Source organism: Mustela lutreola, chromosome 5, assembly GCF_030435805.1.
Source record: "Mustela lutreola isolate mMusLut2 chromosome 5, mMusLut2.pri, whole genome shotgun sequence".
In the NCBI taxonomy this organism is placed as follows: Eukaryota; Metazoa; Chordata; class Mammalia; order Carnivora; family Mustelidae; genus Mustela; species Mustela lutreola.
The window spans coordinates 65,502,058-65,524,082 of NC_081294.1; the positions used below are offsets into that span (position 1 = coordinate 65,502,058).

Genomic DNA, 22,025 nt, shown 5'->3' on the forward strand with positions numbered 1-22,025 from the left:
AGATAATTGCCTCTATCAGTTTTTGTATTACTTAAGAAATTGTTTAACCTCTGAACTTGTTTCCTCTTTTATAAAATGGACATCATAATGCAGTTTACCTGATACATTGTAAGTAGCTAAATGTAAATATTCCCTTGAAGTTAATTACCAGTTGCTTTTCACTTTATTATTCTTTATATACATGTCACCTGGTGTAAGTTGAATCTAAACATACTGTCTCTAATTTACCTTCTGACTCTCAAACATTATAGTCACCCAAAGAAAATTTTGCATATAACTTTTTTTTATATTCCCAATAATAACTTGTGTTGATATTTCTTTTATTTAAAAAAGAGTATCCCAGTGGTGTTTATTAATCAAGTAAGACAGAATCAGAAAGACTAAAAAGAGTACAGATAGTTACTATTTCATAATTTAGCATGTACTAAACTCTGTTATTAGGCTCTTATATATAATTCTTAAAAACAGTCCTACAAAGTAAATGTGTTTTGTTTATTTAGGAGCAGAATAAAAATTCTGATCCTGGTTCTGTCATGCCGGGAATTCAGGGTCTACTCCACCTCACTTCTCCTTGGTCCTTACTACCAATTAATGATTATAAAGATAGTTCTGCCCTTTTGATTTCCCCCTTAGTCTTTTTATGATACATACACACAGAGACATAAGAACATTTTCAGATTACTTTATGTATGTATTGAGAATTGTTTTCCTATTTTTTTATGTTAACTAATATTTTAGAATAAATAAATACATTCTGATATATTCTGCCCCTCACCAGAAGATGACGAGGAATACATAAAAAATATGGTGACTCATTTTTCTGTGGCATATAGATTTTTAAAAAATTAGCTTATGCCTAGTTTCTAAATCATCTAATGAAAAGATACATGCATTTCAGGAAATTATGAAAGTAAACGTCAGAGAAAACCAACTAAGAAACTTCTCGAATCCAATGACTTAGACCCTGGATTTATGCCCAAGAAAGGGGATCTTGGCCTTTCCAAAAAGGTATGTTATTTTGGTCAGTTCTAAAATAGGATTAAACCATATGTAAATATGGGATTTTAAAAACAAATCTTTTAGTAATGCTTAGCAACATGGATGCATACATACATAGAAATAAGAGAATCGCAGAATATATTTCTTAGGTCTAAGAGATCCTATATTGAGAAGCTGTTCTGCATTTGTGTGGACATGTGTATCAGTTCATTTTAGATGTTCTTTTCAGATGAAAATTAAAAGAGCTTATAAGATTGAGTAAATTGTGTGTTTCGTTCTTTTCTGGGATTAAAACCTCTTACCTGCTTTCTTCTTTCTCTGTGAGCCACTAACCTACTCTTATCCCATTGCCCTGTCTGCATAACACCTCAGAAAAGACTCAGCTTAGTTATAACCAGGCAGAAACACTTGAACTTAAGTTTTTGAGTTTGCAGACATGGTTTTTATTGGCCAAGAAGGTATTACTAAATAGTAGATGGAAATAGAAGGTTATTTTCCTGGATAATAATTTTTAGGAAATATCCTATTGCCCATATGTGTGAGGAGTAATTCAGGGTGTTAGAAATTCAGTTGTTAGGATGCACAGATTTCCATTAAAGAAAGAAAACTTTAATAGGAAAAATACAGATTGTAATCAGATCAAAAATAGAGTTTTTGGACTTCTTTCATTAGCTATAATAGGCTTATGTCATTTAATTCTATATTGAGGATCCTAGTTTTTGCTTTAATGAGTTATTCACCCAGCTGGGTTAGCATGTAAATGTAAAGCTCAGTTTATTTGTGTTTTTATACCTCATTTAAAAAGTCTGCATTATATCTTTAATTCTTTCATTCTTCTCAAAGTCCATTTTCTGAGACATGTACAGGTGAGGCTGTGATAGTTTCCTTGTGCACTGCTTTCCCTCCTAACTTTGTCTTACTCAAATCTTAGCCCCTTGTAAGGGACAAGGAAACTGTGATTCATCACAATATTTTGAGCATGGAAATAACATTTGCTATCAGGTGATAAGTTTAGTAGTATTATACAAGGCGAATTATGTAAAGCTGTTTCATTAATGCTACAGGTGAGGTAATGATACATTTTAAAGAAAATCAACATTTGGGTCAGTTTAGAGAATGGTATTATTTTTGCCTGTTTTGTTGAGATATAATTGATGTGTACAAGTTAATGATTTGATTAATGGATATAGTGAGCATTTGGACATTCACTGCTGTATTTTAGCTTGTTTCAATTGCAAAATTTGGGGACTTTACAGCAAGAATAGCATCTGTTGACTCTGTGGCCACTAAATTTTGTTTAACATTCCTGCTGAAGAATATTTTTATTGTAGAAGACATTTTATTGGACTGAAACTAATTCATACGAGCATTACTAGTAGAGGAGTGAAATGTGTAGGAAATTACTCTTGATGTCTGAGTGTTTTGTTTTGAGATTTAATGTTGCTTTCATTTATATTAATCTATAGCCTATTAAATCAGAAAGATAATTCCATGATTCAGAGCTTTCTGGTATATGTACTGCTGGAGTGAGCACTGATTCAGAGCTTTTTAATATTTAGAATTCATCAAGTAAATAAGTCTTTGTAAAATCTAATGGCTATAAATGCAGTTTTAAGAAGATAGATTTTAAATGCAGGGTGGTATGGAATAGAGCTGAGATGCTGGGTCTCTGGGAATATACCCTTTCTCTTTGTCTACCATTTGAATCAGAGTATCATTCGAATCAGAGTACCATTCTGTATCTGCTTGATACATTGGGAGTCTCTGGTTAAGCCCAAAGGAGTGTGTGTTCGTAGGAGTCTTTTGGAGCTGTGTTTTTTGTTTTTTGAGGTCTTTCCCCATGTAGTTTCTGTTCAACCCATTATTGTTAATACTATTTATTTAGTTGCCAGAAACAGCCAGGATTTCTGTATTTGTGATAATAGTTCAGCTTTTGGCATATAATATAAAAGGTTTATTTTTGGTTCCTCTGTAAATCTGTTGCATTTTGTTTATTTGTAGTGTTACGAAGCCGGTCACTTGGAGAACAACATTAATGAATCACGTGCTGCATCTCATTCTAAAGAGTATGGTGGAGGTGCGTATTTTTGAAACTTAAAAAAATGTAATGCAAAATAACTATGAACCACCTGATCAGCTAACTAGAGAAGTTGTTATATATGTTAGCAAGACCAGTGAGATTATATCTTCTAAAACTTGTTTGCCCAAGGGGCACCTGGCTGGCTCAGTTGGAAGAGCATGAGACTTGATCTCAGGGTCATGAGTTTGAGCCTCACATTGGGTGTAACAATTACTTAGAAATAAATAAAAATAAGATTTCTAAAACAACAACAAAAACTTGTTTGCCCAAATTTGCTTCCTAATACAGTGGATGACACTAGAAAATTGGATGGTCATTTTGAGCTTTATGCTGAAATTAGTTACATAGAATTAGAATTATATTAGACTAAAGAAAAGTTAGGAACAATAAAGAATAGTCTCCTACTCAATTTTCTTATTAGGTAATTCTCTAACTGAAATCGCTAGTTTCTTGGCTTTTTTTTTTTTTTTTTTTTTTTTGCTTTTTTAAAGATTATACTTATTGGGGCGCCTGGGTGGCTCAGTGGGTTAAGCCGATGCCTTCGGCTCAGGTCATGATCCCAGGGTCCTGGGATTGAGTCCGCATCGGGCTCTCTGCTCAGCAGGGAGCCTGCTTCCCTATCTCTCTCTCTCTGCCTGGTTCTCCGTCTACTTGTGATCTCTCTCTCTGTCAAATAAATAAATAAAATCTTTTTAAAAATAAATAAAAAGATTATACTTATTTATTTGACAGAGAGATCACAAGTGGGCAGAAAGGCAGGCAGAGGGAGAGGGGGAAGCAGGCTCCCTACTGAGCAGACAGCCTGATTTGGGGCTCAATCCCAGGACTCTGAGACCATGACCTGAGCTGAAGGCAGAGGCTTAACTCACTGAGCCACCCAGGTGTGTACTTTCTTGGCTTTGATTCATTTTTTATTCTATAGGACAGAAAATGTGGAATCTGAGTTGAGAGGGAAATTACAAGTCATCTAAGCCTGTTTTTCACAAATAGTCTTAATTTCTTTGTCACATCTATGCTGTTTGGTTAGTGAGCATATACTTGGAAAAGAGAGCTTACATTTTGAGTGTGGTCCCTGTGGTTGCTTCTTTTCAGGGCTTTTAAAAAAAATTATTTTATTTTATTTTTTGATGTTTATTTTATTTTTTTTTTTTAGAGAGAGTGCAAGCAGGGAGAGGGGCAGAGGGAGAGGGAGGGAGAAAATTCTAAGCAGCTCCACCCTCAGTGCGGAGCCCAGTGCAGGGCTCGATTCCACGATCCTGAGATCATGACCTGAGCTAAAATCAAGAGTCAGATGGTTTACTTACTGAGCCACCTAATCACCCCATGCTTGGAAATCTTTTAGATTACATTTGAATCTGAGTCCTGAAAGTTATACATGGTGATCTTCGTTATGCCTAGAGGGATAGGCAGGCCTTCATTCAATAATAGATATAATATTGTAGTTCAAGCATTTCCTCTACCAGATCCTTTGTTTGCTCAGTCTGTTGCTCTAGGACTGTTAACATCTAACCCATCTAAAGCTTTACAGAGAGTTAGGGTATTATCCATATTATCCCTGTATTAATAGAAAAACAAGGTGAAAGAGGTGGCAGTGTTGGGGTACTAAATCCAGACCTCACTAAACTCATTGCCGCACTACCATGTTGTTATCCACCCCAGATTTTCTCCATGCCAATTCTTTGTACCACTTTATTCATTCATCTTCCAGTGCCATTTATTGAATAGTGTCATTTCTGAGATATTAGTCCAAATTTCAGCATATAGTATCAGATGTGGTCTGCCAGCAAAGGGTATCATGGGAAGGTTATGTCATGGGAATGTTATGTTACATAAGCTTCCATGTGATTGTTTTAGGAAAGGAAAAAAAAAAAAGACTTTATATATTTATTTGAGAGAGTGTGAGAGTGAGCACACAATCAGGGGGAGGGGCAGACGGGAAGAGAAGCAGACTCCCTGCTGAGCAGGAAGCCTGACACAGGGCTCCATATCAGGACCCCAGGATCATCACTGAGCTGAAGGCAGACACTTAATCTACTTAGCCACCCAGGCAGTACTACATGTGTTCTTAAATGAGCACTTAAAAAGGGGGGGGGCACCTGGGTCTCTCAGTGGGTTAAGCCGCTGCCTTCGGCTCAGGTCATGATCTCAGGGTCCTGGGTTCGAGTCCCGCATCGGGCTCTCTGCTCAGCAGGGAGCCTGCTTCCCTCTCTCTCTCTCTGCCTGCCTCTCTGTCTACTGTGATCTCTCTCTGTCAAATAAATAAATAAAATCTTTTAAAAAAAATATTTTATTTATCTATTTTTTGAGAGAGACAAGAGCAGAAGGGGTGGAGAGGGGGCAGAGGAAGAGAGAGAAACAGACCACCTGTTGACCAGGGAGCCTGATGGGGTGCTCAATACCAGGACCCCAGGACCATGACCTGAGCCGAAGGCGGATGCTCAATCAGTGCCTGAGCCACTGAGGCACTCCTTAAATGTTCACATCCTTATTTATTTATTTAAGACCATTTTATTTATTTAATTTTTTTTAAAGATTTTATTTATTTATTTGACAAGAGATCACAAGTAGGCATAGAGGCAGGCAGAGAGGGTGGAGAAGCAGGCTCCCCACCGAGCCTGATGTGGGGCTCCATCCCAGGACCCTGCGATCATGACCTGAGCCAAAGGCAGAGGCTTTAATCCACTGAGCCATCCAGGCGCCCTGTAAATACGCACATCTTTAAATGTAACCCAAGATTATTAAGTTTTCTAGTAAGTAAATCTAGTAGTATATTAGCTTATGTTAACCTTGTGTTCACATATAATTTCACAGATTCACCGGTTTGCTTGCTTGCCTTAAAAAAAAAAAAAAAACTTTCAAAATACTAGCTCTTCTATTTTTGTAGTTCAGTTTTTATAAAATGTACAACCTGTACTTTATCTTTTACAAATTTCATCAACTGTTTTAGCTCCTGAGAATTTTGAACTTTTATTCTGCTACCATATTAATTCTTCTTTTAGTCATAGGTGATTGGAAGCTTTGATAGAGCTTCTCCATCCATCTCCATCAAGCAGTCCCAAGAAAGAGAGTACCAAGCCGGTTTTCCAAAGTCTAGCCTTCATGTTTTTACCTAGCCTAATTATCCTGAAACATTTTATGAAGTAGCACTTGAGATTCCTCTTTATTTCTATAACAAAAAGTTGAAATATGTATAAGAGACAATGAGGGAGAGACTGGAATTTCATTTTATAAATATGCCTGATTAGATCATATATTATCTATTTTATATTGTAGGATGTTCAGGATTTTAGTTCTACAGCATGAATATCCTTTAAGCCACTAAATGTTTTGTAGGAGGTCTCCTCCTTCCCCAAGCCAGATTTTTATATTTCAGCTTTTCATCTTAATCCTTATATTGTATAGTGATATAATTTACTGTCTTTAGTTTGGAGGTCAGGTTTTAGTATCTTTTCCTGAGTACTAAATGTATTTCCTCCCCATCTATAGGATATTTAAGTCCTTTGAGGAACTATGAAGACGTTTGTTTCATCTTGTAAAATGAAACTGCTTTAACCTACTTACTCATTTTACCATTTAATCTGTATGAGACAGAATTTATATATGTGTAGCTCTTTCCCCAACTAGTTATATAGGTATTGGTAAGTCTTCTCCTTTCTGTGCCCTTTTCCTCATCTACTAAGTTGGGGAATTAAATGGACTTTATGATTAGTTTTTTACTCTAACATTCTGTAATTCTTTGAGGTCCTTTAAGTTGAGGGTAGGATTTCTTGAACATGTGGGTGAATAACCAGCAGATAACGCCTGTTTTCTGTTATAGGCACTACCAAGATATTTGATAAACCAAGGAAGCGAAAACGACAGAGGCATACTATAGCCAAGGTGCACTGTAAAAAAATGAAAAATGATGATTCATCAAAAGAAACTCCAACCTCAGAGGTATTACTCAGTTCCTCATCTTTTGACCTTCCAAAGAAAATCTACTTTCCACAGTAGAGGCCATACCCTTCTTCCCTTGAGTTTTCTTAAGAATCATGTTCTACTGAAACAACTAATTAACAGCTATAAGAAGACGTATATGGCAACTATGGATATGATCTTTTTAATAGACAACATCCTATGCTCTAGGTATCTGATGAATTTTATAGCTTTCATCATGAAGTAAGCTTTTTCTAAATAACCAGAGCACAATACCAAGTAACCATATGATCTGAATGAACTTAGATATTGCCCTTTATAAGTTGAGACTGCTGCAATTAGAGGGAAACTCATTTGCTTATTTCTTGAAACCATCAACTGCTTAATTTTGGACTAATGTTTGTAAACATTTGCTTTAAGGAAACAAAGGTAGATTTAAAACCATTTCCTTGTAGAGCATCAGTGCAGTCATTGATGCGGTCTCTAGCTTTTCAACTCAGGTTAAAAGAGAATTAGAACAAGTGAGGTCAGCTTTACACATTATTATACGGAGTGTTTCTTTCCAGGATAATTTGAACCGAATGCCCAAGGGAGGCATTATTTAGGAAACACTAATCTTGGAAGGACAAATAAGTAATCAAATAAACTTAAGAATGTTTTCTCTCCCTTAGTGAAACCTTAAAATGGAACAGCTCAAAAAGTTCCAGTGGAACAGCCTCAGAGCAGTTAGTGGCAGGGCATGAGGCGCCCACTACCCGCCCAATCACAGCAGGGTTAGAACTAACATTGCATGCAGTCCGCCCGCGTGATTGGCTGAACATCTGTAAGTGCTTAATGGCTAGACAAATAGCAGCCCAGAGGGAGGGGGTCACATGGAGGAGACATCTGTAATACAGATGTGGGACATTATTTTTTCTCTGCAAGGGAGAACTGATGACACACAGAACAGCTGCAAGCCCCAAGGAGACTGTTGAGGAGGGTGTAGAGAATGATCATGGGATGCCAGCATCTAAAAAGCTGCAGGGCGAACGAGGCGGAGGAGCTGCACTCAAGGAGAACGTTTGTCAGGTAAAGGATGTTGCCCACTTGCATTTGGATTGCTTGTGTGTCTTTTAAGAAAAGCCCTCTCCATCTTTTGATAATCCAGTCATGTTAGAATAAACATTTTTCCTGGATGATTCCAGTGGAGTCACTTCCCTTTAAGGATTTAAATCTTATCCCTTCTCACGAAAAGAGAAAGGAAAATAAATATTTAGTTTTGTAAAACACCTGCTCTTGTTACCCATGAGTAGATGCCATGGAGCAGGTGTGAGATGGGAGAAGGAATCACAGATTACTTAAAGATCATTTTCCTGTATGTTTCATGGTGTGAGAATCTCTGGGTTTCTAAGGAATGTTTTAAGGGAAATTTTCACTTTGAGATTTCTTTTTCTTTAAAATAGTGACTTCAGAGAATCTACTGCTGCCTTTTTATATTTATTTAATAAGTATGTATACTGTGTTTACTGTGTGTCAAGAGTTTCCATCACTTTATAAATATTCTGGGGGCACCTGGGTTAAGCAACTGACTCTTGATTTTGGCCCAGGTCATGATCTCAGAGTTGTGAGCTTAAGATTTTTTCACTCCCTCTCTCCCTCTATGCCCCCCACCCCAAATAAATAAATTTAAAAAATTTACCAAATTAAACTTTTTATAAATACTAGGTCATTTAGTCATAACAGTCTTGTAAAGTAGATTGCCATTATTATCCTCATTTTTACAGACAAGGAAACTGAAGCAGAGAGATGTTCCATAACTTCCTTATTGTCACACAGCAAAGCCCGGATTCAAACTCAAGCGATCTGGGTTTAGAGTCTTAACCACTATGTTGTGTTGCCTCTCTGTAAAGAGACTTTATCAGACTTGGGAGTAGAGTCAGTTAAATTGATGATTCGATTATGTTCTCTTTTTCATGGGCTTGATTTACCTTTATAAATTATTAAAAGCTGGCCTGTAAAAAGCTGAAGGCTTCTTTTTCTTTTTCTTTTTTTTTATTGAAACAGATAAAAATAAAGTTAACCCAAGCCTAGAATATGTAGAACAGTAGAATTTCCATTCAGTTTGTTTTTTCATTTTCATTACTGTATAAAGAATGCTGATCATATTCAGATCAGCACCCAAACACAGTGTTACTCCTCAGAGACTGTATAACAACAAAGATTATCAACAAAATGTGGTTAAAAGGATAGTTGCCTTGTGATCATGGATTGTTTGGATCACTTTTTGTTTAAATCTGTTGTCCTTGTTTAATTTATTAATATCATATCCTTTCACTCACATGGTTACCATTTTGAAAGATGAATTACTTCGTCATCCCAGTTAAAGGGTTAGTCCATAACACGTTTTAAATTTGTCTTTGATATATACTGTAATTGAAGTTTCCCTGTTTAAATGGTGAAGGCAAATTTGTTTATTGTACATAAAAGCTGGTATCACTGGCACTGTGATTGTACAAAATAAAGTGGTTAATATATATGGCATTTGTCGATTTTTATGTGTGAGTTAGGGGATAATGGAAGAGCCAGAGTTGTAAGACTTAATTTACACTGTAGGTTGTTTAAGACCTTGGGGTCTGTCTGCTCTTAATCCCTGGCTGCCTCTGGCATTTTTTTCCCAAAGCTCTCCTCTCCTCATTTGTTTCTTTAAGCTTTGATGTTAAGTGGCCAAGACCTTTTGTTTCTTTAGGTGCTTGAAGATACTAGACTTACTTAGTTGCCTTCTTCTTTCTTGTCTTCCACAATAAGACTCTTTTTCATTTTTAGTATTTTCCTGCTGATTACTGTGGGGCAACAAATCAGGATGTTAGAGGGATGAAAGTAACAAATGTTGGGAATTTGCAGAATTTTCATAAATCTTATGTTTTGAAAGCAACAAAGCCAGATCTCTATTTCCTAAGGCCCTATCATAAATGATACCCTATCTTAGATGAGATCATCTCAGAAAGGCGACCTCTCTGAGATAGTTGTAGATGTATCTCAAACATTGTTTAAACCTTGATTAGAGCCCTATTGGACTGTTAGAACCCAAGTCTAGCTAACCAGTATCTCTTGCTTGAACTATTACAATAGCCTTCTTGATTGTCTCTTTACTGCTATTCTCACCTTTCTCATTCTTGAACTCATTTTCCATGTAGTAATCAGAGGACTCTGTTTTTAAATGAATATCTTAGCCTTTTCTTGTTATGATTTTAATGATTTTAATCATTTAATGATTTTAGCCTTTTCTTGTTAAAGCCCTCTAATGGCACACCTCTGTAATTAGAATACAATCTGGAAATGTAGCATAATGTGTAAGACCACACAATCAGGCTGTTGCCTTTTTCTTACCTTATCTTCTATCACATATAACTTGTTCACTGTAGTCCACTGACTTCCCTTATGATTCTCAGACCTAACATAGTTTTTCCTATCTGTGGACTTTCTGTATTTGTCTCCCTGGTCTTTCTGTCAGATCATGTGACTGACTTGGAGTTCAGAACTGCATCTGAGAGGCCATTCCCAGTCCCAAGTAGCTATTTGAATTCTCTACTTAGTGCTTATAATTATCTGATATCTTTTATGTTTGTTTGTTTACTTGTATTTTCAATCCTTAGTATATACGAACCATGAGAGCTGGGGACTTTGTGGAGGCTGGCATAGAGGAATTAATCATTAAATATTGGCTAAATAAATGGTGGGCTCTCTTCTTTCTGGAAAGCTCCTGCTTAATCTTTCTTCACGAAGGCCTTCTGCTTGGGACTTAAAAAACCCTTTATAGACATACCTGTTTTCTTTCTCTTAACAGAACTGTGAGAAACTGGGTGAGCTGCTGTTATGTGAGGCTCAGTGCTGTGGGGCTTTCCACCTGGAGTGCCTTGGATTAACTGAGATGCCAAGAGGAAAATTTATCTGCAATGAATGTCGCACAGGTGAAGTAGTTATAGATGGGGTTTTCTTCCAAAGATGGTTTGAGTTTTAAGTTTTTCAGGAAAAATTCCCAACATTTATTGCAGACACTTTCTATGGCAATACAGGGCTAGTTGCGACAGACGCAGATAAGTGCTGTGTGGTCTTTGCCTGTGGAAAAGAATACCAAGTGAATAATGAATTGATAGTATAATATAGTGCAAAAGGATTGTATTAGAGATAGATTTATAGTGATAGGTGAACAAAGATGAGCCATTTCCACAGAGGAAGATAGCTAAGTTTGGCTTTAAAAGAGACATGGAAATTGGTGTGGGGAGGTGAAGTACAAGAAGATCCAGTAATGAAAGTATAGAATATTTGGGAAATAGGAGGTTTAAGTTAGTGTGTTGAGAGTTTAAGATACTTTAGGGAAGAGGCATTGTTAGTGACAAGGTTTCTGGATTACTGGTAATGTTTTATATTTTTTGAGCTGAACGGTGATTACATAAGCATGTTTTCTTTATCATTATTTCTGAACTATACACTTACGATGCTATACTTTTCTGTGTGTATATCATATGTGAACAAAACTATTTACCGAAAAAGGAAAGACATTTTATTTTTTATTTTTTTAATTAACATGTAATGTATTATTAGCCCCAGGGGTACAGGGGAAAGATGTATATAATCTTGAGAGTTATATAGATTGGCTCAGAAACTGAGAATGGTCAGATGGAACCAACTGTAAAGTACCTCACCCGCTACACTAAGGAGATGGTTCTTTTTTCAGCATTATATGTGAATGCTATAGCGTTAAGTAGTAGGGAAAAATGGAGGCTAAAAGCGGTTACATTCCTAAGTCATTAAAACCATGAGTGTGCATGAACCTGCCCAGGGAAAAAGCATCTGGAGAGTGAGAAAAGGACCAAAAAAGTACTCAGAGGGTTCCCACATTAAAAAGAATACTGCAGGGTGAGGAGGAGCTAGTCAAAGAATGTTTGTGAAGCCAGGGAGAGTAGGATATCATTAGCAGGGGCACATGTAGCAAAGAGACCAAGGAGGTTTTGGGGTGATAAGAGGCTAATATATATAGCAGTGGGAAATATATTTGCCACACAAGTGTTCCACACTAAACCTAGTTGAGGGGCAAATGGATAGCAGTGTACACTACTTCTTAAAAATGCTTGATATCCATGGAAAAGAAGGTAGTAGCTGAAGGAAGGATATTATAGGGTCAAGAGGAAGAACATCTTGAATGTTTGTAGGATGAATGTTAAGAACCACATACGGAAATAAATTCCTGTAAGAAGAGGGAATAATTAATGGAGTGTAGTTGCTGAGTGATAGGAGAGAGTAATCTTGAAGAGACAAACAGATAAAACAGGAATGTACCTTGGAGTTGGAGAGTTGGAGAATAAGCCAAAGTTTTTCTTAGTTTGGTGAGAATGATGGGGAAAAGGTGGTTTCTAACTTGAAGAGTGGAGTTGTAGGTTTAAAGTAGCTCCTGTGGGAACTGAGAGACAGAATTAATTTGTGTCTGTCAATCAGTGGCTGTGTCATATTGAGTTATCTCCTCTTTCTGACACTACTTTTAGCAGTGTGGGAGCAAAAGCTAGAAGGCAAGATAGTTCTGGGGTTATTTTGCCTCCCGTACAGTGGGCTTTTGATCATTATGGGAAATAGTGCGCCATCCAGCCCTATAAATGAAATTTAGGGAAAAAAATTTTAGTTTTGTGCATATCTCTTAATCCTAATCTTAGAGAAGTCTTGCCTTTTACACAGATAATTCAGCTTTGCTAGTCTTTTTTTTTTAAAGATTTTATTTATTTGACAGAGATCACAAGTAGAGAGGCAGGCAGAGGGGAAGGAGGAAGCAGGCCCCCTGCTGAGCAGAGAGCCTGATGCCGGGTTTGATCCCAGGACCCTGAGATCATAACCTGAGCCGAAGGCAGAGGCTTAACCCACTGAGCCACCAGGCGCCTCTGTTAGTCTTATCTTTATTATAATGTGATATTCTCTGAGCTAGTTATGGCAAAGGTATTTTTTAAAGAATTAACCTTACTGAAGGATAATTTACCTATTAGAAAATGCACTGGTTTTAATGTATGTTTTGGTTGGTCTTGATAAAATTTATAAACACATATGTAAGGATAACCACAATGAAGATTCAGAACACATTTCCATTGCTCCAGAAAGTACCTTGTAATTAGTCCTAGTTGATCCTTCTGCCCCTCACTACCCCCCCATCCCGACCCCAATCCTATTTCAGGCAAACAATGATGTGCTTTCTGTAATTACACAAGAGATTTTTTTTTTAAGAGTTTCATAAGTGGAACAAAATGTATATAGATTTTTTGTGTCTCGTTCAGCATAATGTTTTTGACACTCATCTGTGTTTGTCAGTAGTTCATTTTCTTTCTTAAAACAGCTTTATTGAGGGAGAGTTGTACAGTAAACTGCATAAAGTATAATTTGTTAAGTTCTAATACATATGTGTGTGTACATACACCTGCGAACCCATCCCTCAGCATAGGTCATTTCTGATCAGCAACATTGTTGCACATGTTGAGAGTTCATTCCTTTTTATTGCTGAGTAGTATTCCATTGTACAGATGTGTCACAGTTGGTTTATTCATTCATCTGTTGATAATGCATTGGGGTTGTTCTCAGGTTGGGGTATTATTAATAAACTGCTATGAACATTCATGTCTTTGTACGGACACATTTTCTTTTTACTTCTAAATACCTAAGGGTGGAAGGTATGGTAGGTATATGTTTAACGTTTTAAAAAACATCCCTACTGTTTTCCAGAGTGTTTGTATCATTTTACATTGTCATCAGTAATGGATGAGAGTTTCAGTTCTCCATATTTTCATCAACACTTGGTATTGTCAGTCTTTTTATTTTTAGCCATTTGGACAGATATGTAGTGGTACTTCATTGTGGTTTTGATGTGCATTTTTCTAATGACAAATGATGTTGTGGTTCTTTTTAATGTGCTTTTTTGCCATCTTCCTTGATGAAGTATCTGTTCAAATCTTTTTTTTTTTTTTTTTAAAGATTTTATTTATTTATTTGACAGACAGAGATCACAAGTAGACAGAGAGAAGAGGAAGCAGGCTCCCTGCAGAGCAGACAGCCCGATGTGGGGCTCGATCCCAGGACCCTGGGATCATGACCCGAGCCGAAGGCAGAGGCTTTAACCCACTGAGCCATCCAGGCGCCCCTCAAATCTTTTTTTTAAATTAGGTTGTTTATTTTTTTTTTTTTTTTTTTTTTTTTTATAACGATAACTGATCTTTTTTTTTTTTTTTTTTTTTTTTTAAAGATTTTATTTATTTATTTGACAGAGAGAGATCACAAGCAGACCGAGAGGCAGGCAGAGAGAGAGAGAGGGAAGCAGGCTCCCCGCTGAGCAGAGAGCCCGATGTGGGACTCGATCCCAGGACCCTGAGATCATGACCTGAGCCGAAGGCAGCGGCTTAACCACTGAGCCACCCAGGCGCCCCGGTTGTTTATTTTCTTACTGTTGAGTTTTAAGAGTTCATTATACATATTCTCAGATACATACTTTGAAAATTATTCTACCAGTCTGTGGTTTTTTTTTTTTTTTTCTTAATCATGTCTTTTGTAGAGCAGTTTTTTATTTTTATTTTTTTAAAAGATATTTATTTATTTGACAGAGACCTTGAGAGAGGGAACACAAGCAGGGGGAGTGGGAGAGAGAGAAGCTGGCTTCCCACTGAGCAGGGAGCCTGACGCGGGCATCCATCCCAGGACCCTGGGATCATGACCTGAGCTGAAAGCAGATGCTTAATGACTGAGCCACCCAGGCGTCCCTTGAAGAGCAGTTTTTTAATTGTAAATGATGTTTATCAGCTTGTTTTTTTAACGTTTGTGCTTTGATGTCATGTTGAAAGCTTTTATAACCCAATGTCATAAAGCTTCTTTGTTTTCTAATGAAAATTTTATAGTTTGAGGTTTTACCTTTATGTCTAAGGTCTGTTCTTTATTAATTTTCATATATGATGTGAGGTAGATTTATTGCTATTTTTTTAATTAAAAAAAATTTTTTTAAAGATTATTTACCTTATTTATTTGACACAGAGAGAGAGAGACACAAGATGAGGAGTAGCAGGCAGAAGGAGAGGGAGAAGCAGGCTCCCCTCAGAGCAGGTGGAGCCCGATGTATGACTCAATCCCAGGACCCTGGGATCATGACCTGAGCCGAAGGTAGTTGCTTAATAGACTAAGCCACCCAGGAGCCCTACTATTTTTGAGGGTAGAGAAATTTTACCCTAGGTGAATAGAGTAAAAATAAGGGAGTCATTTCTTTTTTCTTGTGGCTCACCCTATTTTTCTAATGTGGAGTGACCACACCATAATTTAGGTTATTCCAGTTTAATATTGACATCAGGCAGTAAGAAGTTTGCTTTTTTCCAAATGGATAATTAAAATTTTTTCTTAAAATCACTACTAGCTGGGTGATCTTACTGTTTATAGGTATGGTGGGTTATTTTAATGAATTCCTGTTTCCAGCAAGTGTTACAGGCAAGATTCATGTTCAGGTCTTTCTGTCAAGCCTGGGCTTTCCCTTACTTTGTACGGCTTCTCAAAGAGAGGTAATTGTTTCTTTGTTTTGTTTTGGTTTTCCCTTTTCTTAAACTTTGTATTACAGAAATCCTCAGACATTTATAAAAGTTGAACAGTATAAAGTAATCCCATGTATTCATCATTTAGCTTCAGTAGTTATCAGTTTCCTCCCTCTGTCTACCCATATATTTCTTCTTATATATTTGTTTCAGGGGTACAGCTCTTTGAGTCATCAGTCTTATATAATAGCAGGTGCTTTACCCATATATTTCAAAAGGTCTAACACAACCTAAAAATATATATTTAGGGATGCCTGGGTGGCTCGGTGGCCGAAGCCTCTGCCTTCGGCTCGGGTCATGATCCCAGTGTCCTGGGATTGAGCCCCACATTGGGCTCTCTGCTCAGCGGGGAGCCTGCTTCCCTCTGTCTCTCTGACTGCCTCTGCCTATTTGTGATCTCTGCCTGTCAAATAAATAAATAAAATCTTTAAAATACATATCTATCTATATATATCTAATACATAGCAAGATTATACAGTAACTTCTGTGTGTCACCTACTTCTTATTTTCAATTTTCTCATGTCTCAAAGATGTCTTTTTATAGTATTTTAATCAATATCCAGATAAGACTGATTTATTGTATTTTTTGTTATTTCTCTTCAGTTTCTTTTAATCTACAACAGTATACCTCCATCCTGTTTTTTAATGTTGTTTATTTATTTTGACAGTCATTTGTCCTTCTAAATTTTCTGCATTGCAAATTTGGTTTATTACATCTTTCAGGTGTCCTTTTAACTTGTTGCCCTATCTTCCATATTTCCTGGAAACTTGTAGTTAGATCTAGAGGCTGGATTAATTTCAGATCAGTTTTCTTTTGGCAGGAATGCTTTGTAGGTAATGTGTTCTTCCTATTGCATCACATCAGCAAACATATATTGTCAAGAGTTTCTCACTTAATAATGATCTTAAAATTGTTTGGTAGGTTCTTGTTGTCAGCCCGATCAGTCTGTTACAAAGTTCTTTATTGAGATATTGTGATTTATAATAAGAAATACATATTTTGGTCTTTAGCTTGTGGCACAGAGCTCCCAAAACCTTGGTCTCTCCTATGTGGTGAGAGTTACCAAGATGTTCTTTGTGTGTGTTTGACTATGTTAATAAAAGACACACCTCAGGATGGGTCCTTGATTGCCAAGAGAACCAACCTTATGATTATAGGGCTAGAACTCTCACTCCTCTCCCCCCTGCTAATCTGTAGGGAAGCAGGGTGTCAGAGGCTGGAGGTTGAGTCAGTCCCCAGTGGCCAGTGGTTTAATCAGCCTATGTATGCACTGAGGTTTCAGAACCCAGAAGAATGGGTTTTGGAGAGCTTCTGGATTGGTGGGTGTGTGGAGATTCAGAATAAAGTGTTGCTTTTGGAGAGGGAATGAAAGCTCCCCACCCTTTCCTCATACCTTGCCCTGTGCATCTCTTCCATCTAGCTATTCCTGAGTATTATCTTTTCATGATAAACTGGTGATCCTGTAAGTAAAATGTTTCTCTGAGTTCTTTGAGCCATTCCAGCAAATTAATCAAACCTAAGAAGTGCAGGTTATTGGAACCTCTGATTTATCGCCAGTCAGAAGTATAGGTGACAACCTGAACTTAAGATTGGCATCTGAAGTTAGGGGCAAAGGCCATCTTTCCCAATTGAGTCCTTAACCTTTGGGATATGATGTTACCTCCATTTATATAGTTTCAGAATTTAGTTGAATTATAAGACATGCAGCTGGTGTTGGAGATTTGCATGGAATTCCATATCGGAACTTGGTACAGAATTGTTTACTTAATAAACTTTTTGTCTAATGGTTTAGCATTGGATGAATTCTTGAATTGGTGTTAATTTATTACCTTCCTTTGTTTACCAGGAATCCATACCTGTTTTGTTTGTAAGCAGAGTGGGGAAGATGTCAAAAGGTGCCTTTTGCCCTTGTGTGGAAAGTTTTACCATGAAGAATGTGTCCAGAAGTATCCACCCACTGTCATGCAGAACAAGGGCTTCCGGTGCTCCCTCCACATCTGTATAACCTGTCATGCTGCTAATCCAGCCAGTGTTTCTGCATCTAAAGGTATGGGTTTCTAATTACAGAACCTTGGTTTCATTGGTAACATGTATTTCCAGATGCTGTGTATGGGCATGTCTCTTCATGGCCTCTCTAGCTTTTGTCAGAGTACCAGTATTTTATGTGAGAGGGGGGAAAATAATGGAATAATCCAGCAGTTCCCACATTGTATTCTTTGGAGCCCTATTGTTATGTGGTGGTTTCAAATACTTGGATTTCATAGTGTTGTTTAGTTGAAGAAAGTATTCTGCTGTAAATTTCCCCCTCTCTACTCCATTAGACTAAAGTACTTTTCTTTTCCTGTGGACCCTTTATATCTGTGGTTGTCAGGTGTAATATTATTCATGCATAAATTTAGGGCAGAATTGAGGGGGTTTTTTGTGTGTTAATTTGTTTTGTTTTTTAAATTGGAAACTTCTATTCTGAAACCTCTTTCCTGCTTTATAGAGCTGAGGTTTCCAAAAGTGCCTGTGGGTATATAGGCAAAGTTAAGCTTTTAAGTCTGTTCTCAATTGGGAAAACAGTCATTTCTGTTTAGTAATAATGGGATCTCTTACTAATTTTTCTTAACCCAAATATTGTGTGTCTGTTGTTAAATGCTTATATGCCCAAAGAGCCCCTGCTTCTCCCATAGGGGATTAAACAGGAAAATTACTAGTGTTTTGACTTTTCTTCTAATTAGACTGGCAGTATGTTTTCTTCTAATTAGACTGGCAGTATGTTTTGTAATACGAGTTCCTGAGCCTATAGATCTCATCAGTCTTAAGTACAGTAATTTCACTTGCTTGATCAAAATTACAATTTAACCATCAGCTTATCTTCTCCTTTTCAATTGCTATTGTAGTTTGGTAATGGTTTTTAGTAGGTGCTGTATAAGAGAGGACATATTTTATCTGGAAGGGTTGGAAAGGTTCATTCACCTAAAAATTCAAGCTTTAAGAATCACATAGTACCAGGCATTGAAAGCAAGCATGGTCTTTCTCCTAGCTGGTCTTTTATTCAGGTTGTGACATCTCCCCTATTTAGTTTGAGGCTGATGCCAGGTTTCCTAGGAGTCAGGGCAATGGATTGAATAGGGCTTTCTTTGGTGAGGTAGGCTCACTTAACAGTTGTGAGATCTGATGCCTTGTGGCAGCTTATCACATAGCTCCCATCTGAGCTTTTTCATAGTGAGTTGTGTGTTTTATGATCCCTTATCCTAGTAGTGCTTCCTTCTACTAGTGACATTTTCTCAGTGCTTACAAAGACATTTCAATAACTCGTTTTGATTTTATGTTTAATATCTTTCTCTTTTATTCTTGGTTTTCCTGCTTCTCCTAATTTTAGGTCGTCTGATGCGCTGTGTCCGCTGCCCTGTGGCATACCATGCCAATGACTTTTGCCTGGCTGCCGGGTCAAAGATTCTTGCATCTAATAGTATCATCTGCCCTAATCACTTTACACCTAGGCGGGGCTGCCGAAATCACGAGCATGTTAATGTTAGCTGGTGTTTTGTATGCTCAGAAGGTAAGACATGACTGCTTAATGTATGAATAGTCTAAAAAGAGATTAATACTAGAGATTGCAGTATTCTAACTGCAATCAAAAATAATTTTCTTCACTTTGCTACCAGAGAAATATTGGGAAGTAATGTTCTGAATTAATGACAACAGAACGCTTAAACTTGGGTTTTGTTTTTTTTTTTTTCCACAAATAGGGGTTTTATTTTGTTTTGTTTTGTTTTTACCTTATTTTTATTAAAATGATAAACAAATGAAGGGCATCTGGGTGGTGCAGTTGAATGAGCATCACGCTATTGGTTTTTGCTCAGGTCGTGATCTTAGGGCAGTGGGATTGAGCCCTGCCTTGGGCTCAGTGCTTAGCGTGGAGTCTGCTTGAACTTCTCTCTTACCATGCCCACTCCCCTCTCCCCCACTTTTGGGCGCATGCAAGTGTGTGCACACATCCTCTCAAATAAACAAATAGATCCTTAAAAAAATAATAAACAAATGAAACAATAAAGAAAAGACAAGGGGAAGGAAATAAAATTGTCCTTGAAAAATGGGGGAATATGATCAAACAGTGCAAACTTCCAGTTAGAAGATGGGCAAGTTTAGGGGATTTAATGTACAGCATGGTTAACAGTACTGTTAGTTGTATATTTGCAAGCTGCTAAAGAGAGTAGATCTTAAAAATTCTCACCAGCATCAAAATGAAAAAAATTTTAAGTATGTACGGTGTTAAATGTTCTACCTAAGCTTATTTCAGCAATCGTTTCACAGTATAACACATATCTAGTCATTCTTTTTTTTTTTTTTTTTTTTAAAGATTTTATTTATTTATTTGATAGAGATTACAAGTAGGCAGAGAGAGAGAGGAGGAAGCAGGCTCCCTGATGGGCAGAGAGCCCGATGCGGGACTCGATCCCAGGACCCTGAGATCATGACCTGAGCCGAAGGCAGCGGCTTAACCCACTGAGCCACCCAGGCGCCCATATCTAGTCATTCTTTTGTATACTTTAACCTTAACGATGTTATAAATCAGTTATATCTTAATAAATCTGGAGAGAGAGAAAGGAAAGATAAAAAATGGAGGAAATGATTGATGAATTAATTAATCATAAATCATCCCAAGTCCCACCATCAGAAAAAAACCCATTGCTTAATTTTAAGTGATACTACTTAAGATAGTTGTGTACAGTTCTAGAAGATGGTATTATATCATAAAGTTGTGTTTCTTTTTTGTTAAATCATTTTGTCATGAATTTAAAGAGATGGAACAAAAGGAAAGTGAAGGAATTTGTCTATATAAGTGTTTTTTCTCTCTTAAGGATATTAATTTCTAAAAGTTCTTCTAAAGTGGATGAAGAAAAATTGAAATTTTTTTCCCTTCAACTTAAAACATAGTTCTTCTTTAGAATAGTGTTAGGCTTTTAATATATATTCATATATATATATATATGTATATGCCACCATAAACTCTCCTGCCTACCTCCCATCCATCTCTGCAGATAAATCCTATTGATTTCTTTTCTCATATTTTCTCTCAGCTCAAACCACATGTCCTTTCCTGAAAACCTGTTTGCCACTATTTCCCCTCAGCTCTGTCCTTTGCCTTTCTTCAGTGGGTATTCTTATGTGCAGATTTCTTTTCATGCTGTATAACCTCCTTTTAAGGCCTAGTACAAAGGCCTTTTTGTATATGAAATATTTCTAGTGTATAATGAAAGCCAACTTAACAAAAGGAAGATTTTTCTACCAAGTCCATGTAGTTTGCAGACTATACTGTTAATTAGATTGTGACTCAGCTGCAATAACTAAGCACAAATAGGAGATGTTCTAGAAGGTATATTACTGGGTCAGATAAATTATGGACTCTGCATCATTCTTACGTCCCATGAACAATCTTAGTTCAACTCATCCTACAAAATGCCCAGGAGTAGCTAAATACGAGTTTCAGAGCAGAGCGTACAGGTTATATGTATTGAGCAAACAAGTTCTTTAAAGTTGTTGTAGCAAAAGTCTTTTCCCCAAAAATCACTGAATCAAGCTACAGTATACAGCAGAGATAAGAGAAAAGCTTCTGTAACTAAAAAGGAGTTGGGTCGTAGGCACACAGTTCTGGCCCCAAGAAAATAAACACCCCAAAACTTATTTTAAGAGCCAGCTGTAGATGATTGAGAAAAGGAAAAAAGTCTGCATGGGTAGGATGGGGTCATAAAACTTTAAATTTTTTATAAGATATTATGAGGCAAAATGGGCACAGTAAAACCCAGATGGATGTAGACATGCACTTTGCTAAGACTTTGAAACATGCTCATTTCTGGCATAAGATAATAGGGTATTTATTATATTCCTTAAATATGAATCATCTTTAATTTTTATTTATTTATTTGACAGAGAGAGAGATCACAAGTAGGCAGAGAGGCAGGCAGAGAAAGAGAGAGGAGGAAGCAGGCTCCCCGCCGAGCAGAGAGCCTGATGCGGGATTTGATCCCAGGACCCTGAGATCATGACCCGAGCCGAAGGCAGCGGCTTAACCCACTGAGCCACCCAGGCGCCCAAATATGAATCATCTTTAAATGAAAATTTTTATAGTCTGCAACAATGGATTTCAGCTTCAGATATATAAATTGAGTCACTCTTGAAAAATCTTCAAGTGAAAATTCATTGTCATTGCAATGTATTTAATTATCCTGGTGTCTGAAAACCTCCATGGAGGGGGAGAACTTTAACTGAAGTTTAGGCAACAGACCACATTAGTACCTGTAATTTTTGTCACCATTGAAAACCACAGATATTTCAGTTTAGATATCTTTTTTTTTTTTTTAAGATTTTATTTATTTATGTGACAGACAGAGATCACAAGTAGGCAAAGAAGCAGGCAGAGAGAGAGGGGGTAGCAGGCTCCCCGCTGAGCAGAGAGCCCAATGCG

General features: G+C 37.1%; 1 protein-coding gene across 7 annotated transcripts in view; it reads left to right on the forward strand.

Annotated features, from left to right (window-relative positions):
- NSD1 (nuclear receptor binding SET domain protein 1) overlaps nt 1-22,025 on the forward strand; it is a 150,372-nt gene that overhangs the window by 100,941 nt on the left and 27,406 nt on the right. For all 7 annotated transcript variants that reach the window (XM_059174410.1, XM_059174414.1, XM_059174411.1 and 4 more), the window contains 7 exons: nt 899-1,008; nt 3,001-3,076; nt 6,897-7,015; nt 7,919-8,062; nt 10,818-10,941; nt 17,418-17,618; nt 18,939-19,118. In XM_059174410.1, coding sequence (XP_059030393.1) covers nt 899-1,008; nt 3,001-3,076; nt 6,897-7,015; nt 7,919-8,062; nt 10,818-10,941; nt 17,418-17,618; nt 18,939-19,118 — 954 coding nt within the window. The remainder of the gene's footprint in view (nt 1-898; nt 1,009-3,000; nt 3,077-6,896; nt 7,016-7,918; nt 8,063-10,817; nt 10,942-17,417; nt 17,619-18,938; nt 19,119-22,025) is intronic.